The sequence below is a fragment of the Brachyhypopomus gauderio genome, chromosome 8, assembly GCF_052324685.1.
Source record: "Brachyhypopomus gauderio isolate BG-103 chromosome 8, BGAUD_0.2, whole genome shotgun sequence".
Taxonomy (NCBI): domain Eukaryota; kingdom Metazoa; phylum Chordata; class Actinopteri; order Gymnotiformes; family Hypopomidae; genus Brachyhypopomus; species Brachyhypopomus gauderio.
The window spans coordinates 13,133,264-13,158,374 of NC_135218.1; the positions used below are offsets into that span (position 1 = coordinate 13,133,264).

Sequence of the window (25,111 nt, forward strand, 5' to 3'; positions counted from 1 at the left end):
CCAATAACACACATAGTTATCAGCATCAGCGTTATTAGCACAGCATTACTCACTTGTAATCTCAACACTTACTACTCTTAGTGTGAGTTCAAAACACAGATAGATATTCTAACAACAGGAATCCCAGAAGCTGTTAGATAATTCAGCAGGATTAGCAGAGGTAGGTTTGGCCCTGCCTCTAAACACAGGGAGAAAAAGACACGCACCCTTTCACAAGGCAATCCCTCAACTCTGAGACTGCAGTATTCATCATTGAACCATTATTTTGTATATTTTATATTATTTTACATAGCTCCCCCCAAACTAAATAAAAAGCTTTGGGATTTATTTGGAATCACCTGAACATAATTTTTTAGTCCCACTGAGTCTTTGGGATTCCAGTGAATAATAAGGAGGAAGAAGAAGGGACTGTTTCATCGCCTCTTGTTTTACTCAAGACTCCTTCCTACCCATATGACGGGAACTATGAAGCATTCTGTGAAACCCTCGTGTTGTATGAGGTACAAGTATGACATACAGAAGCATTTGGATCCATGATTTGGCACCACAATTCCTCTGTTAAAGTAAGAAATCAGCTGGAGTATGTTCACTAGTTTTATAGTCCAAACCTAACAGATCTACAGTACTGCAATAACAAAACAAAATCGAACATTCTTTTGAAGTTTTCTTTCTATTATATATCTCATATCCTTTGGTTGTACACATCATGTATGGGTTTTAACTCTTTACATTCAAACTTCACGGAAATATTCCCTACATTAGCTAGTAGAGAAATACTTTTTTATTTGTGTAAAGAGTTGTTCACCCCTGCTCCCATATTTCTGCCAACTACCGTAGGGAAACCTGGGAATGTAAATGCCCTAGAGTGGTGCTGTAATATAGTAGTAATCTAGTAATCCTTCCCCATGGACCACTGACCACCTGGGTCTTAGTTTCACATGGGTCTTGTTAGTTTTTCCTTGTCTATCCCTTTGTGTGTGTCTACTTGTGAAGTCCTTATAACTCTTCGGTTCTTCTGTGTTGGACACCAATGATGTCATCACTATGGTGGCTTGGTTGTCTGCTTTGCCGTCTTTCTTTTCTTTTGCCTTTTGGACAGAAGAAATGCCCATGGATTGGTTGATAATAAACATCATAGATGGAAGGACATGGATTGGCAACACCCTTGTGACCCTGCTTTCTCACAGTGTCTTTATTCTTTAAAACAAATGTAGGCCACTGTTCAACAGATCTGCCCAGTCTTGGTCCACTGCTTATAAATGTCCTAGCTAATCCTCTAATTTCCGGTTAGTTTACTACATTAGAGAAATGTAATTTCTTCTGTCTCGCTATCGGATATCAGGGTGTGTGGATTGCTTTTAAAGATCCTTCATGATCATAAATTTAGTTCCTCAGAGAAAACCTTTAAGGTGTTCTACTGTTTCAATGTGTCACTGACATACACACTGGTGAATTATAACATGATGATTCATTTAACACATTTAAAATTCCCCAAATAATGGGTTTTATATACTTCTTAATCATGCTGCATAATTTTTATCCTAGCTATGAGGAAATCCTTCCCCTTTCCTCTTCGTTCCCCAAACATACTCTCTTCTTAATCTCTACATAATCTTCTCTCTCACTCTCATCATGTGGAAATTTGGTAAGGATGAATATTTTCCCGTTTTTCTTCTCTTGGTTTTAAAATCTATGGTATGCCAATCCAGAGCTTCTAGAAGAAGCAGTTGAGTGTGTTTGGACACATTGTAATGGGCTGGCGATTACACTGATGTTGAATGTAGCTTCATGGCTGATTGATGGATTATCTCTGAAGTGGGTGTATATGTGTACGCAGACTCTGTGCTGAGGACTACGTTGATGCAGTGGGCTTTAGACCGTGAGCATGGAGGGGCATTTTGGCCCCATTCACTGTGGCTGTACAACCCTCTTTCAGAAGGTTCTGACCATGTGTGGGTGCAATTCCAACAGAAACCAAGGTAAGAGAGTTCTTCTGTCTCCATCCCTCCTTGCCTTTAACCTGCCTTGCTAAGGTTAAGACAACTACATTGTTTTGCACATTTTTACTTCAGTATGCCTTATAATCCAATACAAGCAGTTGGGTGCAATTTAAAGTGTTAAAGTGTTTCTATGTTGTTATTTGTGTTCATAAAAAAAGTTAAAATAACATTTTAAAAATCTAATAGTTATTAAGACAAATCCTGTTCTTCATACCAAGGTGGATACTTTGATGAACTTGAAGCTTGTGTTGCAAAATCTACACAAAGTATTAGTAGCTAGCTGTTTTATGCTATCAAAACATTTGCATGGCTTTTTAACTGTTTCAGAGTTCTTAATTACCTTTGTGTGTGTGTGTGTGTGTGTGTGTGTGTGTGTGTGTGTGTGCGCGTGCATGCATGCGTGCGTGTGTGTGTGCGTGCATGTGTGTGTGTTTGCATGTATGTACCCACACAATAGAATGTATGCATAACCAAAAGTGAAGGGTCCTGGAGAAAGCTCTTAATAAATCAAAGCCCTCTTTCCTCTTTGCATGTTTGCTCATTTGTTATATTGATGATGAAACCCATGAAAGATATGTGAGTTCCTACTGGAATAATTTGTAACAACTGCATAAATTGGTTTTGTTCTGTTCATAACATGTACAGGTACTATGAATATGAAATAATCTGAGTGCATTTGATGGGCCATTGACAGTCAGATGTGTATCAGTGTGTGTATATGTGTGGATGTGTGTGTGTGTGCACATGTGTGTGTGCTAGGTTTGTAGGTTAGTAGAGGATTATGATATTGTGTTCTTTTCCAGCTGATTAATCCATATCCGATAGTGGAAGACCAATCCTCACTCCCGTAACCCTTTGCCCCTTTTCTCATTCAAAGCCTCATCACTCCTTCTCGTGGACTTATAAGGCAAGATCTGATCCACTGTTCTCTGGCTATATTTTTCTGCAATATCAAATAACTGCAGAAATAGTAAGGCGAGGAATGTTTGTGGTAGTGCTGGAAAAATACATGGTGGTATTCCGAATCAATCCCATCTGGGAATGAAGGTCACCAGAGTTGCACTTTGCAGCTGATGATGGCTTGCAATAGGCGGGCATGTGACTGTGTTGTTTACAGCTTGCTCAATGTGCTTTTCCACAGGAAGTTTAGAATAGGTCAGACATGTCCATTTGTCCCACAATTCAGTGCAATGAGTGAGTGTAACAGCATGCAACAAACTGATATATAGTAACTGTTATTATGACTTCAATAACACAGTAATACAAGCAGACATACAGGATGCATGTACACACATTCAAACAAAAACATATACATTCAGACATATGTAACACACAGCTAAAAGTTCATAGCATTCATCGGCATTCATAGTGACATGACACAGCTAGCATGTGTGACACATGAATATGTGTTCTGTATTATGACTGGCAGTAGGGGATTGCTAGGAAAATCCTATTTAATGTTCATTATAACTCTGATTGTGGGGAGAGGGCATATTTGAATGGAGAAATATGTATCAGTTTCAGTATCTCTCTCTCTCTCTCTCTCTCTCTCTCTCTCTCTCTCTCTCTCTCTCTCTCTCTCTCTCTCTCTCTGCGCAGAGTCATACTCAGTAACAGGACTGACTGATACCTCCAGTCCTCCTGACTCTCCCAACAACAGCACTTCCCCTGGCAACCAGTCACACATCTCCCCCAGTGAGCCCAGTGCCCCACAGCGACCCCCTCCCCTGTGTGCCTCTCACACTCTGACACAGTGGCTCAGCTGCCCCTTCTTCAGGTTGGGTCAGGGACAAGAGGGTCAGAGGGAAGAAGTCAGAGGTCAGGGGTCAGAGGTCAAAAATAACCCTGAGCAACCTGTGGTATGTTTCAGCAAACTTCCATTTGGGCTTCTGAAGTTAATGGAACACATTTCAGAGAGTCTGCAGTTGAAACAAGATGACTGCTAATGCTGTAGGCAATCAACATACATTACCTCCCTGCTGTTTCTAGGACCCAAACGAACAAGTGGCAAAAATCAAAGTAACTGACAGCTCTATGTACCCCAATCATTTAAACTGCTTAGAGGTAAATGCACACACACACACACACACACACACACACACACACACACACACACACACACACACACACACACACACACACACAGAGTTTTTTTTAGCTTATGACTGGTGATTTCAAAAACATTTTTTCAGAGCCGTCATTCCTGCCACTGGTTCACTAGTGAAAACAGCTTCACCGTGATAAATGCTGAGAAGTTCAGTCGGTCTCTGACACCTGAAGACACAGAGGAAGAAGGAAGGAGAGCCTTAGGAAAGAGCATGTGTGTCATGACCTGACCGCTCACATCTCTCTCGCAGTAACAGGATGAGCTGCTACACGAATGTCATTTGAGAATTTGCTTGTATGTGAGCACAAGAGACAATGTTTTCCAAATGTCTAATTTCATCTTTCTCTTTCTCTCACAGTTACGTGCTGACAGAGCTGGTGGAAACAGAGAAGCTATATGTGGAGGATCTAGGGCTCATAGTTGAGGTAAAATGTATGGTCTCAGTCAGCTTTGCATTGTTGAATGTGGATTGTAACAAAAAGGACAGTGGTGATAAATCTGCTAGTAATCTTGTTCTATCTCTCAGGGTTACATGGCCACTATGAATGCTGGTGTCCCTGAGTATTTGAAAGGCAAAGATAAAATTATATTTGGGAATATTCATCAGATCTATGACTTGCATAAAAAGTAGGTATACTTTTATTAGAACAGTGCAAAATGGCATGTTCTGTGCACTTTTGATATTTATTTTACTGTCCATCCAGCTGTTTCCTGTTTGTGTGTGTGTGTGTGTGTGTGTGTGTGTGTGTGTGTGTGTGTGTGTGTGTGTGTGTGTGTGTGTGTGTATGTGTGTGTGTGTGTATCAGAGTATATTGTACTCCAGAGTGCAGTGTCTAGTGGATTATCTCTGGAGCAAAAGGAATTTGTTCTCTCTTTACATTCTCTCTCATGCCAATATGGCTGCAATACTTCTCCATCCCACAAGTATAACACATGCAAGATGAGAGAGAGAGAGAGAGAGAGAGAGAGAGAGAGAGAGAGAGAGAGAGAGAGAGAGAATAAAAATAATGAATAATGTTTTACATGGCATAGTTTCTGTTAAAGTGTAACTATACCTTTAATTACAGTGTATTACGATGACTAAGAAATGCATAACACCACACTGATAATCTGTCCTAGCATAATGAAAAACAAAGCTAGTGTAAAGCTAGTAGTAAGTACAGAAGAAGTATAGAGATAATAGAACGTATATAAGAAGTATAGAAATAGTAAAATTATAGAGTAAGTATAGAAATGCTAAAGAGTTAATGCATTGTGTTAATACATTTTGCTATACTGTAATTAATTATATAGTTAAACTATGGCAATGGATATGTAAGGCTTACCAAATAATGTTTTATTATATTTTAGCTACTTCCTCAATGAGTTGAAGAAGTGTGTGTCTAAGCCAGAACAGCTGGGACAGCTCTTTATCAAACGTGTAAGTTTAAGAGTGAGTGAGTATGTGTGTGAGAATAAAATCAGGCTGTGAAATCTTGGGCCTTAAGCATGTGTGTCATCTTTGGCCTTAAGCATGACTGATAATTGAAGATAATGGTTTATTGCTTTACTTCTTTTTCTTTTGAGTTTTAAGGAAGTAGGGACGTCTAGGTATCGGCATAATGGAGAGGGGTAAAGCAGAGGGGGTTTGTGCACAGAAACAAACCAGAACTACAACATAGTTCCTGTCAAGTAGCCTAGCATGTTTCCATGTACAGGTATGTTTGTGTGTGTTTTGCAGGAGCGGCGGCTACACATGTATGTGGTGTATTGTCAGAACAAGCCCATGTCAGATCACATCGTCTCAGAATACATAGACACTTATTTTGAGGTGATTCTTGTTGCCAGTATACTGTGTGTGTTTGTGTATTAGAGAGAGAGAGAGAGAGAGAGAGAGAGAGGGAGAAAGAGAGAGAGACTATTCTTGTATTTTGCTTTTTGTCAGGACCTAAGGCACCAGTTGGGCCACAGGTTGCAACTGAATGACTTGCTTATTAAACCTGTTCAGAGGATAATGAAGTACCAGCTCCTGCTCAAGGTGGGAGTGCCAGTTTATATGAGCAGTGTCTGTTATCTTCACCACTCTACAACAAACGCAATGGTTTGTGTGTGTGTGTGTGTGTGTGTCTGTGTGTCTGTGTGTCTGTGTGTCTGTGTGTGTGTGTGTGTGTGTGTGTGTGTGTGTGTGTGTGTGTGTGTGTGTGTGTGTGTGTGTGTATGTGTGTGTCTGTCTGTCTGTGTGTGTGTGTGTGTGTGTGTGTGTGTGTGTGTGTGTGTGTGTGCAGGACTTTCTGAAGTATTACATTAAAACAGGAAAACCCACAGAAGACCTAGAGGTAAGCAGAAGTACATGGGGAGAGTACAGCATCAGGAAGGGAGATCCAGTTCAGCCTTTCTTACACAGGAGCCAAGCAAAAATACCACTGAGTCTTCTGTGTGTTTATCCATAGAGAGCGATCGAGGTGATGTGTTTTGTTCCTAGGCGATGTAATGATATGATGAATGTTGGAAGACTGCAAGGTTTTGAGGTGAGGCATCAAACATGCTGTTGTTAGGGTAACACAGTTTACTATTATCTCAGCAAAGACATACACATGTAGTTTAAATATCACCTACTGTATTCATGCTTGTAGAGAGAGACGTTGATGTATGTGATGGGAGTTTGATGGAGCTCTTGCTGATGGTTTATAATATTAGTAGTTTTCAACCAGTGGAGTGCAGCTCTCCAGTGGGCCACAGTGGTATTGCTAAGTGTCCATTTTCCAGAACCTCCTTTCTTTTTTTTTTGTTTTGCTAATTGTTCTAATATACATAGATATTTCAAGAGATGTAGTAACTCCAATGTGCCCCCAGGGAAAACTGACAGCTCAGGGAAAACTTCTACAGCAGGACACGTTCACACTCACAGAGCAGGAAGGTGACGCTCTGGCCCGGCCCCAACCTAGACAGATCTTCCTCTTTGAGCAGCTCGTCATCATGAGTGAGCCAGTGGACCACAAGAAAGGATTCTCATTGCCTGGGTACATCTACAAGAACAGCATCAAGGTGAGAGAGAGAGAGAGAGAGAGAGAGAGAGAGAGAGAGAGAGAGAGAGAGAGAGAGAGAGAGAGAGAGAGAGAGATGCAAGGAGCAGGAGGGCCATACAGGATCTCACACTGCTTTCACTGTCTCTAAGGTGAGCTGCTTAGGGCTGGAAGAGTGTTGCGCTGACAACCCGAGCCAGCTGGTCCTGACATCTCGCGGTCCCAGCGGAATTGTGCTCCGGTATGTCCTGCAGGCGCCTTCCGAAGAAATAAGACTCTCCTGGGCCAGTGACATCATCCAGATCTTGGAAACACAGCGCAACTTCCTGAATGGTACCTGTGCATGTGGATGCGAACAGGGCCATGTGTTCTGCCCGCACGAGTCCTGCTCTTCACCTCCTCTTTCCTCCCTCACAGCTCTGCAGTCTCCCATTGAGTATCAGAAGCATGAGCAGAAGTCACTCAGCCTAGACAGGGGTGTGAGGGCGCTGCCTTCCGTGAACTCTGCCCTTCGATCCTGTAGCTCCGCCTCTGTTGACAGCAAGAGGGCGATGTGTTTGCGCTCCGGCAATACCTCACTGCCCTCCGTTCTCCCGTACAAGCAATAGGCAAGTACAACATACTCCAGGGCAAGTATACCATACTCCAGGGCAATCTCTCTCACTCACAGCCAGCAGGCCCATCATGGCTGACTCCCTCATCTCCACATCATGGCACATTCTCCTCCCCACTTTAGTCTTTCACTGTAGTTTATCCTTCAGGCACCTTCTGGAAATCAATTCCAGTTCAAAAATGTGATTCAGACCCCAGAGATTTAGCTCCACACATCTCCATGAGACAGTGATATAATTTTCGTATTCAAGGAGAATTCTTTGACCTAATCTTGAGTGAGCATGCAGACTTTGAGTAACATTCTGCTGTAAAGAAGGACAAAACTATCAACGAAGTATCACATTAGTATTTTTATGTTTACCTCATAGTATGACTACATGTATTATGCTTAATTGTAAGAGATTTCTCAAGGAATGTTAAGAATGTCAACAGAGCCGTCCATTTGTTCATGATATTTATTTGACGTGTAGAATGAATTCTCTCTTATATAAGGACATGGCACTTTAAACCTTAGGAAACTTGCCATCAGATTATGCAGCTACTATAGAGTAAACATCATGTGTCTTTACAGTGCATCAAGTTTCTTTTTGTTTGCAGTTATTAAAAGTCTAAACTAGACAAAAAATACCCGAACTCTCAATTGTCAAAACTCAGTTATCATTGCCATTAAGTTACTGATTATAATGCCAGTATTTAATGACTTTTAATGTGTCTCTTGAAGCAAATGTTTTAAAAAACAAGTTGCAGGCATGTGTCATGGGCATGTGCCAGTAAACACTGTCACTGCACTTCCTGTCTTTTGGAGGTCATCATACTAATCTGGCATTAAATTTAATGATGGTCTGAAAAGACTCAAACAGAGTCACAGACTCACTCACTCACTCACTCTCACACACACACACACACACACACACACACACACACACACACACACACTTTTGAGTTTTCAGAAAAGTCAAACATGAAAAAAAATTTGAGACATTTAAATTCTTATTCTCAAAACTTTCTTATTCCATTCCACACAGTTCCAGATACTTTCATACATTTACAAAAAAAAGGGACAAGTTGCCTACTACATAATTTTCTTAGAATGTGTAATAATGCTAAATTTGTTTATGGACATAGGGCAGCCACCTAGTGGTGGAAATACAAATTAGCAACAGAATAAAAAAATTATTTGTGTTCCATGCAGACACAGTGACAAAGCCTCAGGTGAAAAGACACAGTTTTGTCAGCAGTATTGAAAAGTACAGTGATCACAGAGGACCAAGCAGGGACAATGCAGTGATGTGGAATTTGAACTGAATACAACATACATCAACTATTAAGCTCCCAGATAGAACTTCTCCCCTCGTTTTATGGCCAAGTTAAAACCGACTGGGGTCCTTCACAGTTAGAGGCTACCTCCTCTAGTGAAGTTACTGAGGTGTCCTATCACAGCATCATTTTAGCCTGCCTTTCATGACTTTTCCTTCACCATTAGGTCCTCACATTCAGACATTTCCACAGAATCTCATATCTGCGTGTGGCCGTGTTTGTTTTTACATGCCAAGGTTACGTTTATAACAAACACATTTCAGGTTTTGTAGACCAAACTATTTTTTTCTGTTATTTCTGTTAGTGATTTCACGCAGGGAATTGTCTGGTGGAAAAAGCACCAACAAGCAAATTCACTACAGCCTTAACTAATAAAATGACACACTTATCTGAAACCAAACCTTGTGATTTTCAACTGACCAACTCGTGCAAATCCTCATCTTTCTCCCTGATAACTCCAACATGCAGACATGCAGCTCAGTCGTCAGCCAAGATTTTACACAAGCACAAAGGGGGCACAAACACATACACACACACCCAAGAATGTGCACACACACCACCTCCCACCCAAAGTGTCAACTCTGTCTCTTTATTTTCTGAGATACTAATGGACAAGTATCCGGTCTGGCAACAGACACCACAGTGAGGGCAGTTCAACATGACCACACAGTCCTTCCTCACCAACACACATTCGCATTCATTCCAGCACGGAGCTGACAGACATGACCCAGCTCTTCATCCTAGATATTGAAATGAGGAAATCATTCATTGATTTCATATTTGGAGAATAGTTTTTTTTGTCAGAAAGGGATAGATATGGTTATGCAGTTAGAACAGAGCTGTTTTCAGCTAGAAAATAATTTTTAGATGATATGCTTTCATACTGTATAGTTTTCCACTCTGTTCCACCTGAGACAGTGATCCATGCATTCTCATAAAGGAGTTAACAGAGCTCAGTCATACAGAACCACTATTACAACAATTGATATAGCATACCTAGAAAAGGACTTTTAATTTTAATTTAATTTAATGTTCAACATTTAAGCATTAGGTTCATTTTGCCAACAGATCTGATAATGGTGTGCAGGTTACTTGATACAGTGAAAAATGTGGAACAGTCAGTCACACCGCATTATGGCAACCTTGTTACAAGCGTCATATCATTCACCACAGAGCAGAGCAGAGACCAGTTGGAAGAGTTTTCCCACAAGCAGAAACTCTTACAGTAGATAAAAAGCCTGTGGCCAAGCATAAGTCACCATGAAATTTGTTATCTTGTTTTGTTCCTCAAATAGTCTCTTGAGCATTACTTCTCCCATATTAATCATGTCCATGTCTTACCTTACACAAACATCCTCTTTCCTCTGATTCAGCATATTTTATCTATATACACTGTAGAACAACAACCAGCACACTGAGAAGTCAATGTGGGACCATGGGCACCAACTTCAAGGTGTTCCCTTGAAGTCACAACCTAGGCAGTAAAACAACCCCTACACTAGTTGCTATAGAAACCGTGCTTCCATCTTGTGAGAAAAAGCTGTGTTGTGAAAATGTGTGAGGACAAAGCAACAAAAACAAAAGCTTGGAAGCAGGGAAGTGAAAAAGGGTGTGGTCATGTGACATGGGACCATCACACTTGAGTGAGTCTCCTTCTACAGATCCTCCGTGTGGTTCCGTGAGACTAGTGTGTGGTTTTTTCAGTTCTGCTTGTTGGATTGTGGAGGGGGGTAGAGGAGTGACAGAAATGATGGACAGACAGGTGGCGGTATGGTGGGTGGGTGGGGGGGTCTTGCAGACTGAGTGTTACAGTTAGTTCCACCCCTCCTGTCGGTTATGTCCTTTTTCATGTCTTTGTCTTGAAACTTTCTGGTTGTGTCTTACTTCATGCCCCTACCTTGTGCTTGGCGCCCTCATCATTGTTTTCAGGTGTGTCTCGTTTGATTCCTTGTTTTAGTCAGTATACTTAAGTCTCTTGTTTTGTGGGTTATATGATGTTAGTATCTTACTGTTTCATGTCTTTATGGTGAGTCTTTATGTCTCCCCTCTTCAGTGTATTGGTATTTACTGTCAGTGTTAGTGGGTGTTCTTGGTTATCTTTGTTTTATGTCAGTGTACTGTCTGTAGCCTTCTTAGTTGTTAGTCCCATTAATAAACCTCTTCTTAGTCTGCACTTGCGTCCAGCCTCCAATACCCCAACGTTATATACATCTTGTTATTTTAACCCTAGATCTCTCTGGTAAGCCCAGGGTCTAATTTCTCCAGTGAGTCCATTTGATTTAGTGCAAACGTACAGAGAGAGGACCATCACACGGACACACACACAGTCCAAAGTCCAGGAAGGAACTGAACATGGTGACAGAGCAGTCTATTGGTGGAATGCCCTTGAAGGTGTCTTCTTTTTGAGAAAAAAAAAAGTAAAGACAAAACCTCTCAATCTGTTCTCCATCATCCAGACTTCTGCGTCCTTAGCTCCTCTCTTATTTGAAACAGAAATTATTAAATGTTTTATTTTTTAATATTAATTCTCATGAGAAAAATTCCAAATCTCTCTTACAAATGTCTAACAGAATGATCTTTAACTATGACTGGCAGAAGAGAAATCCTGACTCGGTCAATTGTAATAAGGAATGATCTGTGTCTAAAGAATTCCCTTAAACCAAAATAAAGTCAAGCAAAACTGGACTCCAAAATAGGATCTCAATTATTCAGTTATCAAAAATGACACCAGCACAAAGCGATCAGCTCTTATCTCTCATCTGTCAGTCACAATTAATGATGGTTATAGCCCCTCCAAAAGGGGGCGCTATGTTTCAACATTCCCACACTAAAATGGGGGAAAGGACTAAATTTCATACTGTACACACACATAGCCCCCTGACCCACCCTCCCCAAGTCCCCTCAAAGACTCTCTTTAGCTACTAGAGAAAAGAGGTCCTTCAAGCGAGGACAAAAAGGGTGAAAGAATGTGTTCAGTTGTGTGTGAGACACTGGAAGTGGTTTTTGAAGTACAGGAGGCCGTTTTTGGTGTGTGCGGCATCAGATGATGCTGGAGGGTAACGGAATTTGGCGTAAATCTTGTCGCTTTCCGACTGGCCCCACGGAAGCTTGATCTTGGTGGCATGGTTTACAATCACATCGTCACACGAGCCAACGTGCAGAGCGCCGAGCCCGTCGATGAAGAACTCTGAGGAATCAAAACAGACAAAACGGCCTCTTTAAATAGAACAAACAAAAACATGATAAATTAGCAGCGAAAAAATGTTTTTATATTGTGGTGTGAGTGTGTGTATTGTGTTTTCCTCCCAGACTCAGACTCACCCATGTGGGCAACGCGTGCTAGACGTGGGTCAAAGCCAACCTGCTGCACCTTGTCCGTCCGGGCCAGGAAGAAGTTGATGACACCATCGGTGACCACACAGTTGGGGAAGCCTTCAATGATATGATGGAATCCACGTCTCATGTGCAAACAGTCGCCATCCTCCTCTCCTGCCTCTATGGAAATGGTCTGCCTGTATGTGGCAGTGTAGCCTGTGGCTTCACGCACGGCACCACCGACCTGCATGCACATACACACACGTGCACACACACACACACACAAGCATGCATGAACCCCCCCACACACACAAACACAATCACACACACACAAGCATGCATGAACCTCCCACACACATACACACACAAATACACACACACAAACGCATGCATGCACATGCACACACACACACGTGCACACAAGCATGCATGCACACACACCACCCACACACAAGCACACATGAACACACACCCCGACACACACACACACACACACGCACATATGCATAGGTTCAGATCAGAGATATATGCAGTCGCTCCATAAAAGAAATCAGAACTGAAGGAAAGCAAAGAGGAAGTGTGTGGGCATTTTGCCGACACACGCCGCTCTGGGCTAGTACAGATCATGAATTGGAGCTGACATTCCAGTAGTGTGTGTGTGTGTGTGTGTGTGTGTGTGTGTGTGTGTGTGTGTGTGTGTGTGTGTGTGTGTGTGTGTGTGTGTGTGTGTGTGTGTGAGAGACAGAGCTATGAATAAGATCCCGTAGGCTGTTGTAGTACTGTGGCTTTTTGTCTGAATGTGGGCCCTGTGCAGAGCAAGCAGAAGGCCTCCTCGCCTGGCCCCTCCACAGTCATGTCTCAAGAATGTCTCGCTCTTACCATGTCTCAAGAATGTCTCGCTCTTACCATGTCTCAGGGATGTCTCGCTCTTGCCATGGCACAGGAATGTCTTGCTCTTATAATTTCTCAGTAAGGCATGAATCTTACCAGGTCAAGGGTGGTTTTCTCCAGGACATCCACTAGTTTCTCCAGTTTGGTATTGGCAGTGAAGATGAAATCATCATCCACCCACAGCACATACTTAGTGGTGACCTGTGACACGGCCAGATTACGACCTGCAAACCAACCCTGGCAAACACCCATACGCACACACACACACACACACACACACACACACACACACACACACACACACACACACACACACACACACACACACACACACACACACACACACACACACACACACACACAAATACTGTAAAGCACATACACAGACTGACAAATAGTCAAATATATGGCTATGCAAAGAAACAAAATGATGACATTAATCTTTAAAATATTTGATCATTTTAAAAACATCACCCTAAAGACCCCTGTTAAAGATTAGCCTCTATACCTTTCCAAATGGCATGACGTAATGCTCAATGTATGGCCCAGACACCATTTTGGGATTTTCGCTGTCATCTGCTATTACTATGGTAACGGTTGGGTAGTGTCGTCGTATGCTGTCAATCAGATCCTGTAGCTTGTTATAGCGCAGAAAGGTTTTGGTGGCTATGGTGACAAGCGCGCTGACGTTGTATTCTAGGAAGGAACACACTCACTCTTATTCTTCAGACCAGAGAGCGCAGAGGAAAAGCATGCACAAACACATGGAACACAAATGAGACTGATACATCTCTGTTTGTTGTTGAAGTGCTGTTTGATAGATCATTCTGCATTACTATTGCTGGTTATCCGTTGGGCTAGAAGACCACGTAAAGTTCTGCTATGCATGACGTTTTGGTTTAAGTGGTGGATTATTTACTTTTGTCTAATGGTGTATTGTGTTGATTTATGCTGTGTTGTGCTGTGATGATTTATGCTGCATAGTGTTGCAAAGCTATCCTATGTTTGTTACGCTGTATTGGGGGTGTGCTCTACATGGTTGTGTTCTGTGTTGATGAACCTTTATCTGCATCTCCGCCAGTGTTGTAGAGTCTGGGTGTCACTGCATGACGAATCTTGATGGTGAACAGAGCCTGATGGCCTTCTGTGTCTAACTGAACTGAAATGCAAATGTACAAACATACGTATTAAATGCAGATCAGATGTTGCTATAGCTTTTCACTGAGCAGTGTGGCTGGTATGTATAGTGTTTGTGTGTGAGTGACTACCTGTTTCTGCAGTACTGGGGTGGAACAGTGTGTTGGTGTAAGTGATGAACTGAAGCTGACGGTTCAGGTTGGCTAAGATGTAGCTGGTTAGGGTCATGTGCATCTCACCATCACCTCTGACCTTTACCCCCTCTACCTCTGCTGCCACATTGAACGTGCCCAGAGATGCTGTGAAATTTAGCTAGAAGCAGACCAGTAGGGAGAGATGAGAGAACGTGACATGTGAATAACACATGAGGGGTTACCTCTTTTAATGTTTTTTACACACTTGAACTGTTATCACAGCACTGCTAGTTCAGGTCATGGAAATATCAGACTTACAGTGTAAATGTCTCTGGGTAGGTCTTTTAAGGCCAAGCCTGAAACACAGCACAGCCGTTCATGTAACTAGAACTTCACACACATGGTCATTATGTTGTCCAGATGTTCTTTGGCAGTGTTTCAGTATCTGTCTGTCTGTCTGTCTGTCTATCTAGTGAAATGTAATTTTTTATTAATTTAATTATGAAGTTAGAATTAACTGCATGGATGTTACTGTCATACAGATAAACACTGTAATGCTAAAATATTATTTGATTATTTGATATTATTTGAGAAGATGACAAAATATCCACCTGGTATAAGGATCGTCTTAAGTGGCCGCACCTCAACACCCTGTGTTGGGTATTGCAGTGGGCTGTTAGCTTCAGTTACTATCAGAAAATCTGCAGGGGTCTGTGACCTACACACACACACACACACACACACACACACACACAAACACGCAAATAAGGAGGGTAACTGAGCAGAATTTAAATGTGTATAACAGTAGACCACAAAAACATCTTTAAGCATGAGTACTGATGGGATCATTGCTCACATCCTTTATTTAGTTCAATTGTTCCTTGTCCAGCTGGATAAACGCAGCCACCAAGATTACCAAGTGCTCTCAAACTCTCATTATGTGGCGTGGGTACACGAAACGTTTCCTCGTGACAATATTCAGTTCAGCTGGAATTATGCAAGCGAGTCAAAGACTCTGTAATACTGGGTGGAGCGCTGCTGTTTGCAGTGGTTCTGAGTCAAACCTCATCTGGAAGTTCTGGTACTCTTTGGCACGGCGTCTCTTCATCTCCTCCAGCTGTGAGGGCTGGAAGGCTGTGTGCAGGGGGTGCGCCGACACTCGTGGGAACAGCAGTTGGGCAAATGGCAAGTTCACAGCCGCCCTCTCTCCCTCGCACATGCAGCCGTTACGTGCAAGAAGCCTGAGAGAGAGGAGGGCTGTTATGTCTGCATTTACATCAACAGCCCATTCAGGAGATCCTATCTAGAGCTTGTGTTTGGTGTGTTTTTGTAAGGATTTGCAAAGCAATTAAATGCAGAGACCCAAGAGAAAGCGCTCTGCATGAGCAACGTTTGAATATTTGCACATGCACACTGAATCGTTTGAAGACAAATATCTCTTGTGATTAGATACTGACCCCGCTACACTCTCCCTCACACGGTAGGGGATGGTGCCAGCACTGGGGTCCGGCTCCGGGAGTCTCTCCGACAGCATCCTCTCTACTCCAGACCCTGGTCTCTGCCGGACATCAACGCTGCTGTAGGCCTGTGTAGGCCAGGAGTGTAGCACTGCCAAAACCAGTACCACCGATGCTACCAGAGCTAGCAACACCGTCTTATGAAATGAACGCATCCTACAAACTAACACAAACAAACAATGGGACATGAAACACTTACAGAGGCACGGCACAGACACATAGGCACAGACATAGGCACAGGAGTTAGAAACATATGGAAATATTCAGAAGACCTAAAAAAAACTATTTGTTGTTAATGACCTGGAATGTTCTGGAAAATGCCTCCAGGAGCTTAGAAGACAATAGTGTGGGAAAAATGCCTTCATCTCCTCCTAAGACCACCAGCTAATCAGAAATAAAGAAATTCTACTGCAGATTCTATAGGAAAAATGACAATCGGCCCCAACACTTCAGCCAACCACCTGAGAATCATCATCTTGTCTCCAGTCAGACTCCATCTCTCCGCTGTTTCCTGCCTTTCCAATATCTCAATATCCCTGAGGAAGAGGCCGACAGGTTCTTTGGAGGTCAGAAGGTGAAAAAGGCCTTCCAGGGCCTGACCTACTCTCATAATCTGCTTTGCTTTGATCAATTGCTTTGATCAAGCGCCATCAGTTTTCATGGACACCTTCCAACAGATTTTCCGATCTCTAGTTTTTCTTGACATCCTTCAAATCTTGAGTTATTGCCCCTGTCCCTTAAAAGACAATCGGTTGGTTGTACACTGCCACACCTCAGTCCGTTCTTACTTCCTCCACACTCATTTGGATTAGCTCATCCACCTCAAAGTTAAATAAACAGGACTACAGACAGGATTATTGGACGTAATCTACCAACACATTGTTGCATATACAACAGTAAAGTCATGTCGAATGCTGATAAAAGCCCTACCTTCACTACCAAAACAACGAAACACGAGAACTGCTTTTTCCAAAGGACTGCAGACCTCATTAATCACAGTAGAAATCTTGCACTTTAGTCTATGACCTAACACCCCACTTAAAGCATCACTTAACTCTGTTGTTTGCCCCTGTCAAATATATTATCTATATCATCCCAGGTACAACTAGATATTTTGGACAAATGCCAATTTCACACACTATTAAAAGGTACATATTATATCATATACAGCACTTCAGCACATGTCTTCCCAAACCTTGCTCATATGTACATATGTATTATTTTTTTTAGAAGAATCATTATACTCTTTATACTGATTAAAACTAGCATTTAATTAAATTTTTATCCTTTCTTTTTTATGATTAATAATATATAATTAGTATTAATTATTAATTGCAGGATCAAAGTTGAGAGGCCTTCAGTAAGAGGACATGGGAAATGGCTACGATGCTGTAAACGTGACCCAAATGGATATGTGAGCAGAACATCCAGCGCCACAGGCTGATTATAGCACTAACTCTACAGCCACAGGACCAAGTGACTCAGCCAGTGTTGTCCAGAGGAGCTAAAGAAGTCCAACTATGGGTAGGATATGAAATATAGGCTAGTCAATTTTCTGCCTTGACTTTCTCACCAAAGAAATACACCACCAAAACAGTTATCAGAGAATGGTTAAAAGATACAGCCACATGGTAAAAGTATAAGGCAGATTTGGGGCAGTTTAACATGTTACCAGTCACAATCCCTGGCACAGTACAACTTGCAACAAAAGTCATTTTAAAAATGGTCTACAACTGTATCGCTGTGGGTGTGGTGTTATCAGGATGTGGACACACTTGATGAGTTGAGCGTTTTGTATTGCAAGGGTTTTCACAGTTAACATTAACTACATTACACAACTTAACAGCAGACACACAGACAGCACCAGCACAACGAGGCATGACTATACCAAACAAATAAACAACTAGACAAAACCAGGAAATACCACAACGAGACACAGACGAATAAACCAAACATATAAGAATATGTAAGTGTTTCTCCAGCTTACATATTAAAAGTTAAAGGGTGGAAGTTTTATTTCAATCCTAATGATGTCTGAACGTTGAATGATCTCAGAAGGTTGCTTATCCACACTCAGAATGTGAGAGTCATGAGATGGATGCAGATGGGCTCTTCTGGTACATACAGTTCGCTCTAAGAAGCCTTCATAGGGTTATTCGGTGAACTCTGTGCTTCGACACAGTGCCGGAGCTCAACTCAGCTCTGCAGAAGAGTATTAACAACACCCGCACTGACACCAGATGCTGAGCAAACTCGTACCAGCGTGAGTGAGCAAACCACTGTCTAGACACTCTAAAACATCCCAAAATCTCTGGTCCCTTAACTTAATACTCAATACTTAATACTCAAAACTCAATACTTCAGCTGGCAGATCTCAAACAGTTCTCAGGGTGTGTAATGTCCCCAGTGCCCTTATGTGGTGAGAATGTGGGGATTGTAAATTAAGTATCGGGTTGTAAACATATCTAAAGATCTGAGCTGGGAATATCATTATAAGGATTTGATTAGGAAGACACAACAGTGAATGTACTATCTGATAAGACTTGGAAGGTTTGGTCTGAGTACAGACTGCCTAAGTAGTTTTTATTAATGTACTGTAGAGAGTATTTTAAGATATTTATTTTTACTGAATGCTATAGTTACACCACAGAGCTTAAAGGCCTTGACAAGACTGGAAACAAAACAAATAAACTAAAGTATAGCTAAACACACACACACGCGCGCGCGCACACACACACACACACACACACACACACACACACACACACACACACACACACAGAAGTTTGTGATTGGTGGGTCCTACAAGAGGTCAGTGACTTTAAACAAACATGACGGTGACATGGGATACCAGGTTTACCACAGGTCAGTTCATCAACTATAAATGTAATAGTGAAACGTAAGCATCTAGGGGCTGCGACAGCTCAAGGTACTTAACCCCATCTAGTGTGTGTGTGTGTGTGTGTGTTCACGGCACAGATGGGTTAGAGGCAGAGGATTGTGAATTTCCCTACTGTGGAACTAAATTTCTAAATTAAATAAAACTAATTTTAAGGAATTCCAAACTGCCTCTGCAAGGAACATCATCTTAAAAACTAACTTCCTGAAATGTGTTTTTATGGCTGAGCAGCTGTTGTGTGCACAATTCCAAGTACATAGAATAATGTAAGGCACTCCACCATTGAAATCTGGAGCACTGGAAACATGTTCTCTGGAGCGATGAATTACACTAAACTATCTGACAGTCTGAGAGATGAATGGCAGGACGTGGTGGTATCTACTGGAATGCAAACTGGCAGCAGACATATCTATTGCAGAAGGGAGAATGGACTGGGACTGTCAGAGTCTGGCCTAGGCCCATTAGTTCCAGTTAAACGTAATGATTCCACAGAATTCACATAATTATACCTACGAATTATACAGTGCGAACCAAGCAAGGCCATTAAACACAAGGCAGGAGGAGTGTGTTGGGGTGCAGAACCCAGACCTCAAAAACAGTCTGCACCTTCGGAACGAACTGGAATGTCAAGTGCGAGCCAGGCCTCCATGCTCAAACTCTGTGTCCGGCCTCTTTTGAATAACATTTTCCCACAGAGACTCCAAAATGTTACTTACTCTATCCGGTCAATGTGAAAGGTGCAGGACGCCATTGCTGCTCCCAAAGGTACGTGGCACTGGTTGGCAGGATCCACAAATGGCTGACAGGAGAGAATATTGGTGGTGGAGCACTTTCCCCATCTGTTGATAAAATATAAAGTCTTTTCTATAATGTTCAATCATCCTGCAAATATCCTCTATTGTTTTGGTCCTTGCATAATTATGAACACACACCATCTGCAGTAATCATATAGTTAGAACTGAGAACTGCAACTCTTGTATAACATTTACATGCTGTCTGAAGCAACCGTGGAACTGCTTGATGAGAATTCGTTTCCATGAAAAGAAAAAAAACTGGTAGATATCTTCATATAAGGAGACTTGATGAGAGATTCTGTTACTCAGAGTATTCTGAGAGATTCTGTTACTTACAGCAGACATAGAGAATTTGCTAGGAAAGCATAATCAGTAGAGAATGGTAGAAAAGCAACCAACAATTTCTGGGTTTTTTTTCTCAGGGAAACTAAAACCATATCAGCATGATGATGTGACAGTACTCCTCAGTACAACCAATCTCTTTGACATTTCATAATTTAGAAAAATATTATTAAAGAGAAGCTACATTTATCAATGAATAATAACTGCTTTTGCACTGGACCACTGTGGGCTAATATCCGGCTTAGTTTCTTCATTCAACGAAAATGACTTGCTTGCTTTCCCAAGCATTAATTTTTTGCCTTTTCTATAAACCTGTATGTCTCCACAACTTGTGACTTTTTCAATTAGCAGCAAATGTTGACTGACCAAGGGTTCCACACCTTTGAACCAGCATGGACAGGCTAATCATTTATGTGGAGGCTCTCTGTGTGAGCGCTCCAGTGGGGGCCGCTAGCTCAGCTCACCATCCCGCTCCTGGTTCTCAATCTAATCCCATTGTGACCCCGGAGGTGTACAGTGGGGACCCAGGAGGGCGTGACGCTTTCCTGGTGCAGTGTAAGCTGTACGTCACCTACCAGCCACTCGTGCTATATAACACCAAGGAGGCATTTGTCATGGGTTGGGGCAGAGAGAAAGCCAAAGCATGGGGCACCATGCTTGATTCTAAATGTGGCAAAGCCTGTGATAGAGACCTGATGCACCTCAAACATGGCTCCTGCTCAGTGCAGAACTCCTGACAAGGAGGTCCACACTCTGCCAGCAGCAACTTACTGAAACAAATAAGTGTTGGTCTGTATTTTCATGGAGGGTCTGAGAGGAAACCTTGTGCCTAAGATCACCTGCAAGAAGGAGGCGAGGACCCTGGATGAGGTGGTTGATCGTACCATCCTCTTCCACCACCTCTTTGAAGAGAGAAACATCTCCCTCTGTTGCCCGCAATCTTAACGTGCACTAACACCAGCACTGAGAGAATATGCCTCAGGCCAAACTCGTGCTGGGAAACGCCTGTCTGGCTTCTGAGAAGACAACCACCTCTGCCTGTATTGTGGACTGTGGTGGTGCAGACCACAATTCATGATCCTCTCACTCCTGAATGTATGTCATGGGGCCACAAAGTCAGCAGCATCTCAGCTAGTGCTGTTCCCTTCCCCGTGTTGTTTAGTGTTATGCCCTGGGTTGCTCTGTCTCTGTTCAAGCAACAAATGTCTGGTCCTCCACACTTGCTCTTGCAAAACAGCGTCTATGGTAAGCTTGAGAAGTGAGCTCCAGCTGTGTGAGGTTAGCCACTAAGGCTATGTCATGAATATGAGACTGGGGACCAGACTGGAGGGGGGACCAGAAGTGGCTGGACTCCAGCTGCAGGAAACTGAAGTTCATGGCGCTAAAAGGGGATTTCAGCACCGCCATCACAACACATGGTTCCTAAAGCACAACCCTGTGTCTCCGTCCCACTGCACAGATGCTCCCACTGCCCACTCTGCCCACTTAAATGTTAAAAATATAAATAGTATCTTTTATTACCCAATATAGTCAGCAAAACAAAGTATTTCCTAAAGCTCTGTAGTGAACGGTTACAAAATTGCTAAGAACGGTTAGTGCAAACTCATATAGGATTATCTGTTTACTGTAAACCAGGTTGATATAGGTAATCAAATCTTTATATTCATGAATAATACTTTATATTATATAAAAACAACAATGTGTGTGTGTGTGTGTGTGTGTGTGTGTGTGTGTGTGTGTGTGTGTGTGTGTGTGTGTGTGTGTGTGTGTGTGCACGCATAATGCCATCCACTGCGTCAGACATTTCTGCTGATTGGTACATCCACCTTCTCCACCTCCTCCACCCCCCCTGGAGTCTTTCTGTTATTACACTGACAGCAGCAGCAGAGCAGTGCTGTTTTTTCTCAGCTCGAGTTGAAGGACAACCTCACTTGACTGTAGAATGTGTCAAACTGGCCTTCTTAAAATAAAACACCCCAACTCTAATTCTAATTGTAATTCAGTATTGCTAAACATTAAAAGCAGCACAAGAAGTAGAAAGTAAAAGAATGGAGATTTGCAACAATAAACAATAAATGATACATGCAAACCTAATAGCAACAGATCAAACAGAAATATTTCCTGAGTACTGTAACGTACGTACTCAGAGTATCATAATGTAAAGTATATGAGCACATAATATAAAAAATATCAGTGAGAAGTGATGAATAATTATATAAATGCTCCTAACAAGTGCCTGTGGTGACTTGCTCCACGCACAGTGCAACTTAAATATCACAGAAGATACCATTGGTGCTGATACTCCCCTTTTAATGTCAATATATGTTTGCCACAGTTGACTCTTCTAATTTGAACTCTTATGCCTTGCCCAGTCTACCTTGTTAGCAAATGACACTTTCTGTACAGCCCCTTTAAAGGTCCAAAATCAAGGATACATATTAAATGTAAAGACGCCAGTCTGATTGTGAGAGAGAGAGAGAGAGAGAGAGAGAGAGAGAGAGAGAGAGAGAGAGAGAGAGAGAGAGAGAGAGAGAGAGAGAGACAGAGAGAGCGAGAGAGAGAGACAGATAAAGGATCAGTGCTGCAGTAGGGTATGGTAATAGCTTCATTCCAGAACTTGCTCTGATCTAGATTATATTATTATGTCCATAGTTTATATCATTAAAAAATTACAGCGTCCCATCCAGTACACATGCGTTGGCTTGAATTTTACACAAAGCAAAAGCCAGTATTTAAATCCCGACCTCCAGAAGTAGTTGTGCTGTACAGAATATGAGTAGTTGTGACTGTTAAATGCTGCCTTCTCAGTAGATTTTACAGAGGTTGCCTTGTTCATTTTAGTAGTTTGTGAATATTGTCACTTAGTGCTGAATTGAATTTTGTGTGCTATTTTTAGGCATTTGCGTGGTGGGAAGGAAACGATGTGCCTGCCCATATCTACGTCTTCACCGAAAGATGAAAGATCACAAAGTGTCTCTAAAAAGTCAATTACAGTGGACCGGTGAGGAAAAGGTTGTTCCTAATGGTCAGTTGTGTTGCCACAGTGAGTAGTACCCTGTGGTTAGGAAGTGCTCTGAGTCCTCAGTCCTAACCACCACGCAGCACATTCTGAAACAATAAAGTGAGACAGGCATAAGACAGAACAGTGAGACGGGCGTAAGACCGTACAGTGAGACAGGCAAGGCGCAGTACTGTGAGACGGGTGTGAGACAGTACAGTGAGATGGGCATCCAGCAATCTGCATTGCTCTCATAATGTGAAAACAATCTGTCATGAACCTGGCTTGTAATTCTCTTCCTCACTCACACATTGAGTATGCTACAGATTCAAGGGGAAACCTGAAATTCAAATAGTGTAACAAAGCTCAAAAAATCCCAGTACTACTGCTCTTTTGAGCACAGGCTACAGTTAACTTTACCATAGCACATGACTTGATTTTGCACTGCTTAATTTTAAAGGGTAAAACCACGAATAGCCTCAGGCACAGATGGTAATTCGCACTTCCTAGGGGAGACCGATCCTCAGTGCATCAGACCTAGACATGTGCTCACAGTGGGCCGGGATGGCAAAAGGCGTGGTTTGACAACTGCTAGGCTAATAACACTCCATTAAAGCGCGACAGGTCTCTCATAACCGTGCACCTGTTTTAAATGATACGGAGAGAAAGGCGGGGGGAGGGGCTGGGATGCGGGGGCAGAGCTGGAGAGGAAAAGGAAGATTCTCGGCATAGGTATTTAATCCCGGTGCATAGCTGGGTGGAGTCGTCAATTTAAAAGGCCGAGACGAGACATTTTTAAAGTAGACCAGCGTCTAAGTTAAAATTCTTCACAGCAGTGTATGACAAAATTATTTTATTAATATGCGCAATAGGCCTTACGGAACCAAAAGCGCAATTTAAGGATATGGCTTACATTACCACCGGTGAAATGTAACAAGCATTGTAATTCTTGTGTTATCGTAAATAAATCCTCGAATGCGTGACTGTTTCCCGGTTAAATCATATGAGAAAAATGTAGTTGGCATGTGCCTATATTAGCTAAAAACATCAAGTAACATTCAGGCGGCCACCCGCGTACAAGGTGGGCCGGACAAGACATAAGAGAGCACCAACAGAACCAGACCAGTTTACCTTGGTACAAACACAGGATACATAATAACAATAATAAGTCTTTGAGACCGTCCTGGACATACAGTAGGCCTAATTACTAAATAAATAATTAAATAAGTAAATAACTACAAGGCCCATCACTCGTTTTATGTTGCATCAGCTCTCAAATATCACCAATGTCCATAATTCCATATTTTTTCAAATATCACATAAATCAGTCGCTATAGCCTCTATCCGGTCTAATTCAGATCTGATTATATACGAAGGGTTTCGGTGTTGATCGCATCAGAAGAACGTGCAAAATCAGATGTCGTAAATCTTACCTTTTAATGTAGCCGCCAAATCGAATTTCCTTTTAATTAAATAATCCTCGTCATATGTTTGCATGAAGATGTCTATGGGGGGAATCCGGTGGCATGACATTCATAGGAAATATGATGAAGGGACGAGATGGATGTAGACGCCACTGGTGTAGGTTAATTCCTACGGAGGGTGATAGTTACTGCGCCGCTGCAGCGCCGTAAATGGAAATCCTCGCGTGACTCCCCGCCGAGTGAACGCACCTCGCGCTGAGAGACGCGGCCGAACATCACACTCGCAGGCTGCGCGAAATATTCGCCTACATCTTCCACTGGTCAGAGTTTCCACCGGATTATTAATCTACATTTTTCTCCAAATTAATGCGGTAAATCGGCCACTGCATAGGCCCGTTTCATATATGGGCTATAGCCTAGTCTGGGCATCAGACACCAAGCGTACCAAAACACTCGTTTAGACTTATCTTTAGGTGGGAAGTGTTTGAAGTGATGACTGGATTTGTAGCAAATCGCTGTTTAACCATAGTATTTAATACGTTTAATGTGTCCTAATGACATCAAAATGAAGCTTTTTATTACTTCAGTGAGCCTTTCCGAAAAATAAAACATTGCGCGAAGC

The 25,111-nt window shown here is 42.2% G+C and overlaps 2 protein-coding genes across 9 annotated transcripts; one reads left to right on the plus strand and one right to left on the minus strand.

The window, feature by feature from the left end:
• Positions 1-1,591: 1,591 nt before the first annotated feature.
• Positions 1,592-13,696, plus strand: arhgef25b (Rho guanine nucleotide exchange factor (GEF) 25b). Of its 7 annotated transcripts, none has more exons than XM_077014644.1 (15): positions 1,592-1,645; positions 1,838-1,979; positions 3,600-3,859; positions 3,990-4,064; positions 4,193-4,320; positions 4,466-4,532; positions 4,634-4,734; positions 5,458-5,527; positions 5,828-5,917; positions 6,032-6,124; positions 6,372-6,422; positions 6,537-6,614; positions 6,940-7,131; positions 7,262-7,717; positions 12,348-13,696. In XM_077014644.1, exons 2-14 carry the CDS (start codon positions 1,886-1,888, stop codon positions 7,715-7,717), a joined length of 1,755 nt encoding a protein of 584 aa, XP_076870759.1. In that variant the 5' UTR covers positions 1,592-1,645; positions 1,838-1,885; the 3' UTR covers positions 12,348-13,696. The 7 variants fall into 7 exon arrangements, with proteins under 7 accessions (XP_076870759.1, XP_076870758.1, XP_076870761.1 ...); XM_077014646.1 differs by lacking the exon at positions 1,592-1,645 and having other exon boundaries at positions 1,845-1,979; positions 2,804-3,859; positions 7,262-7,442; positions 7,527-7,717; XM_077014649.1 differs by lacking the exon at positions 1,592-1,645 and adding an exon at positions 2,804-2,907 and having other exon boundaries at positions 1,845-1,979; positions 3,600-3,777; positions 3,871-4,064.
• On the minus strand, positions 9,607-24,913 carry b4galnt1b (beta-1,4-N-acetyl-galactosaminyl transferase 1b). 2 transcript variants are annotated; one of them, XM_077014650.1, is made up of 12 exons: positions 24,499-24,913; positions 19,648-19,770; positions 15,973-16,226; positions 15,580-15,756; positions 15,127-15,233; positions 14,834-14,871; positions 14,513-14,693; positions 14,305-14,403; positions 13,753-13,940; positions 13,341-13,481; positions 12,360-12,597; positions 9,607-12,225 (listed from the first exon to the last, which is right to left on the minus strand). In XM_077014650.1, exons 3-12 carry the CDS (start codon positions 16,218-16,220, stop codon positions 12,011-12,013), a joined length of 1,632 nt encoding a protein of 543 aa, XP_076870765.1. In that variant the 5' UTR covers positions 16,221-16,226; positions 19,648-19,770; positions 24,499-24,913; the 3' UTR covers positions 9,607-12,010. The 2 variants fall into 2 exon arrangements, with proteins under 2 accessions (XP_076870765.1, XP_076870766.1); XM_077014651.1 differs by having other exon boundaries at positions 15,973-16,195; positions 24,499-24,837.
• Positions 24,914-25,111: the final 198 nt, after the last annotated feature.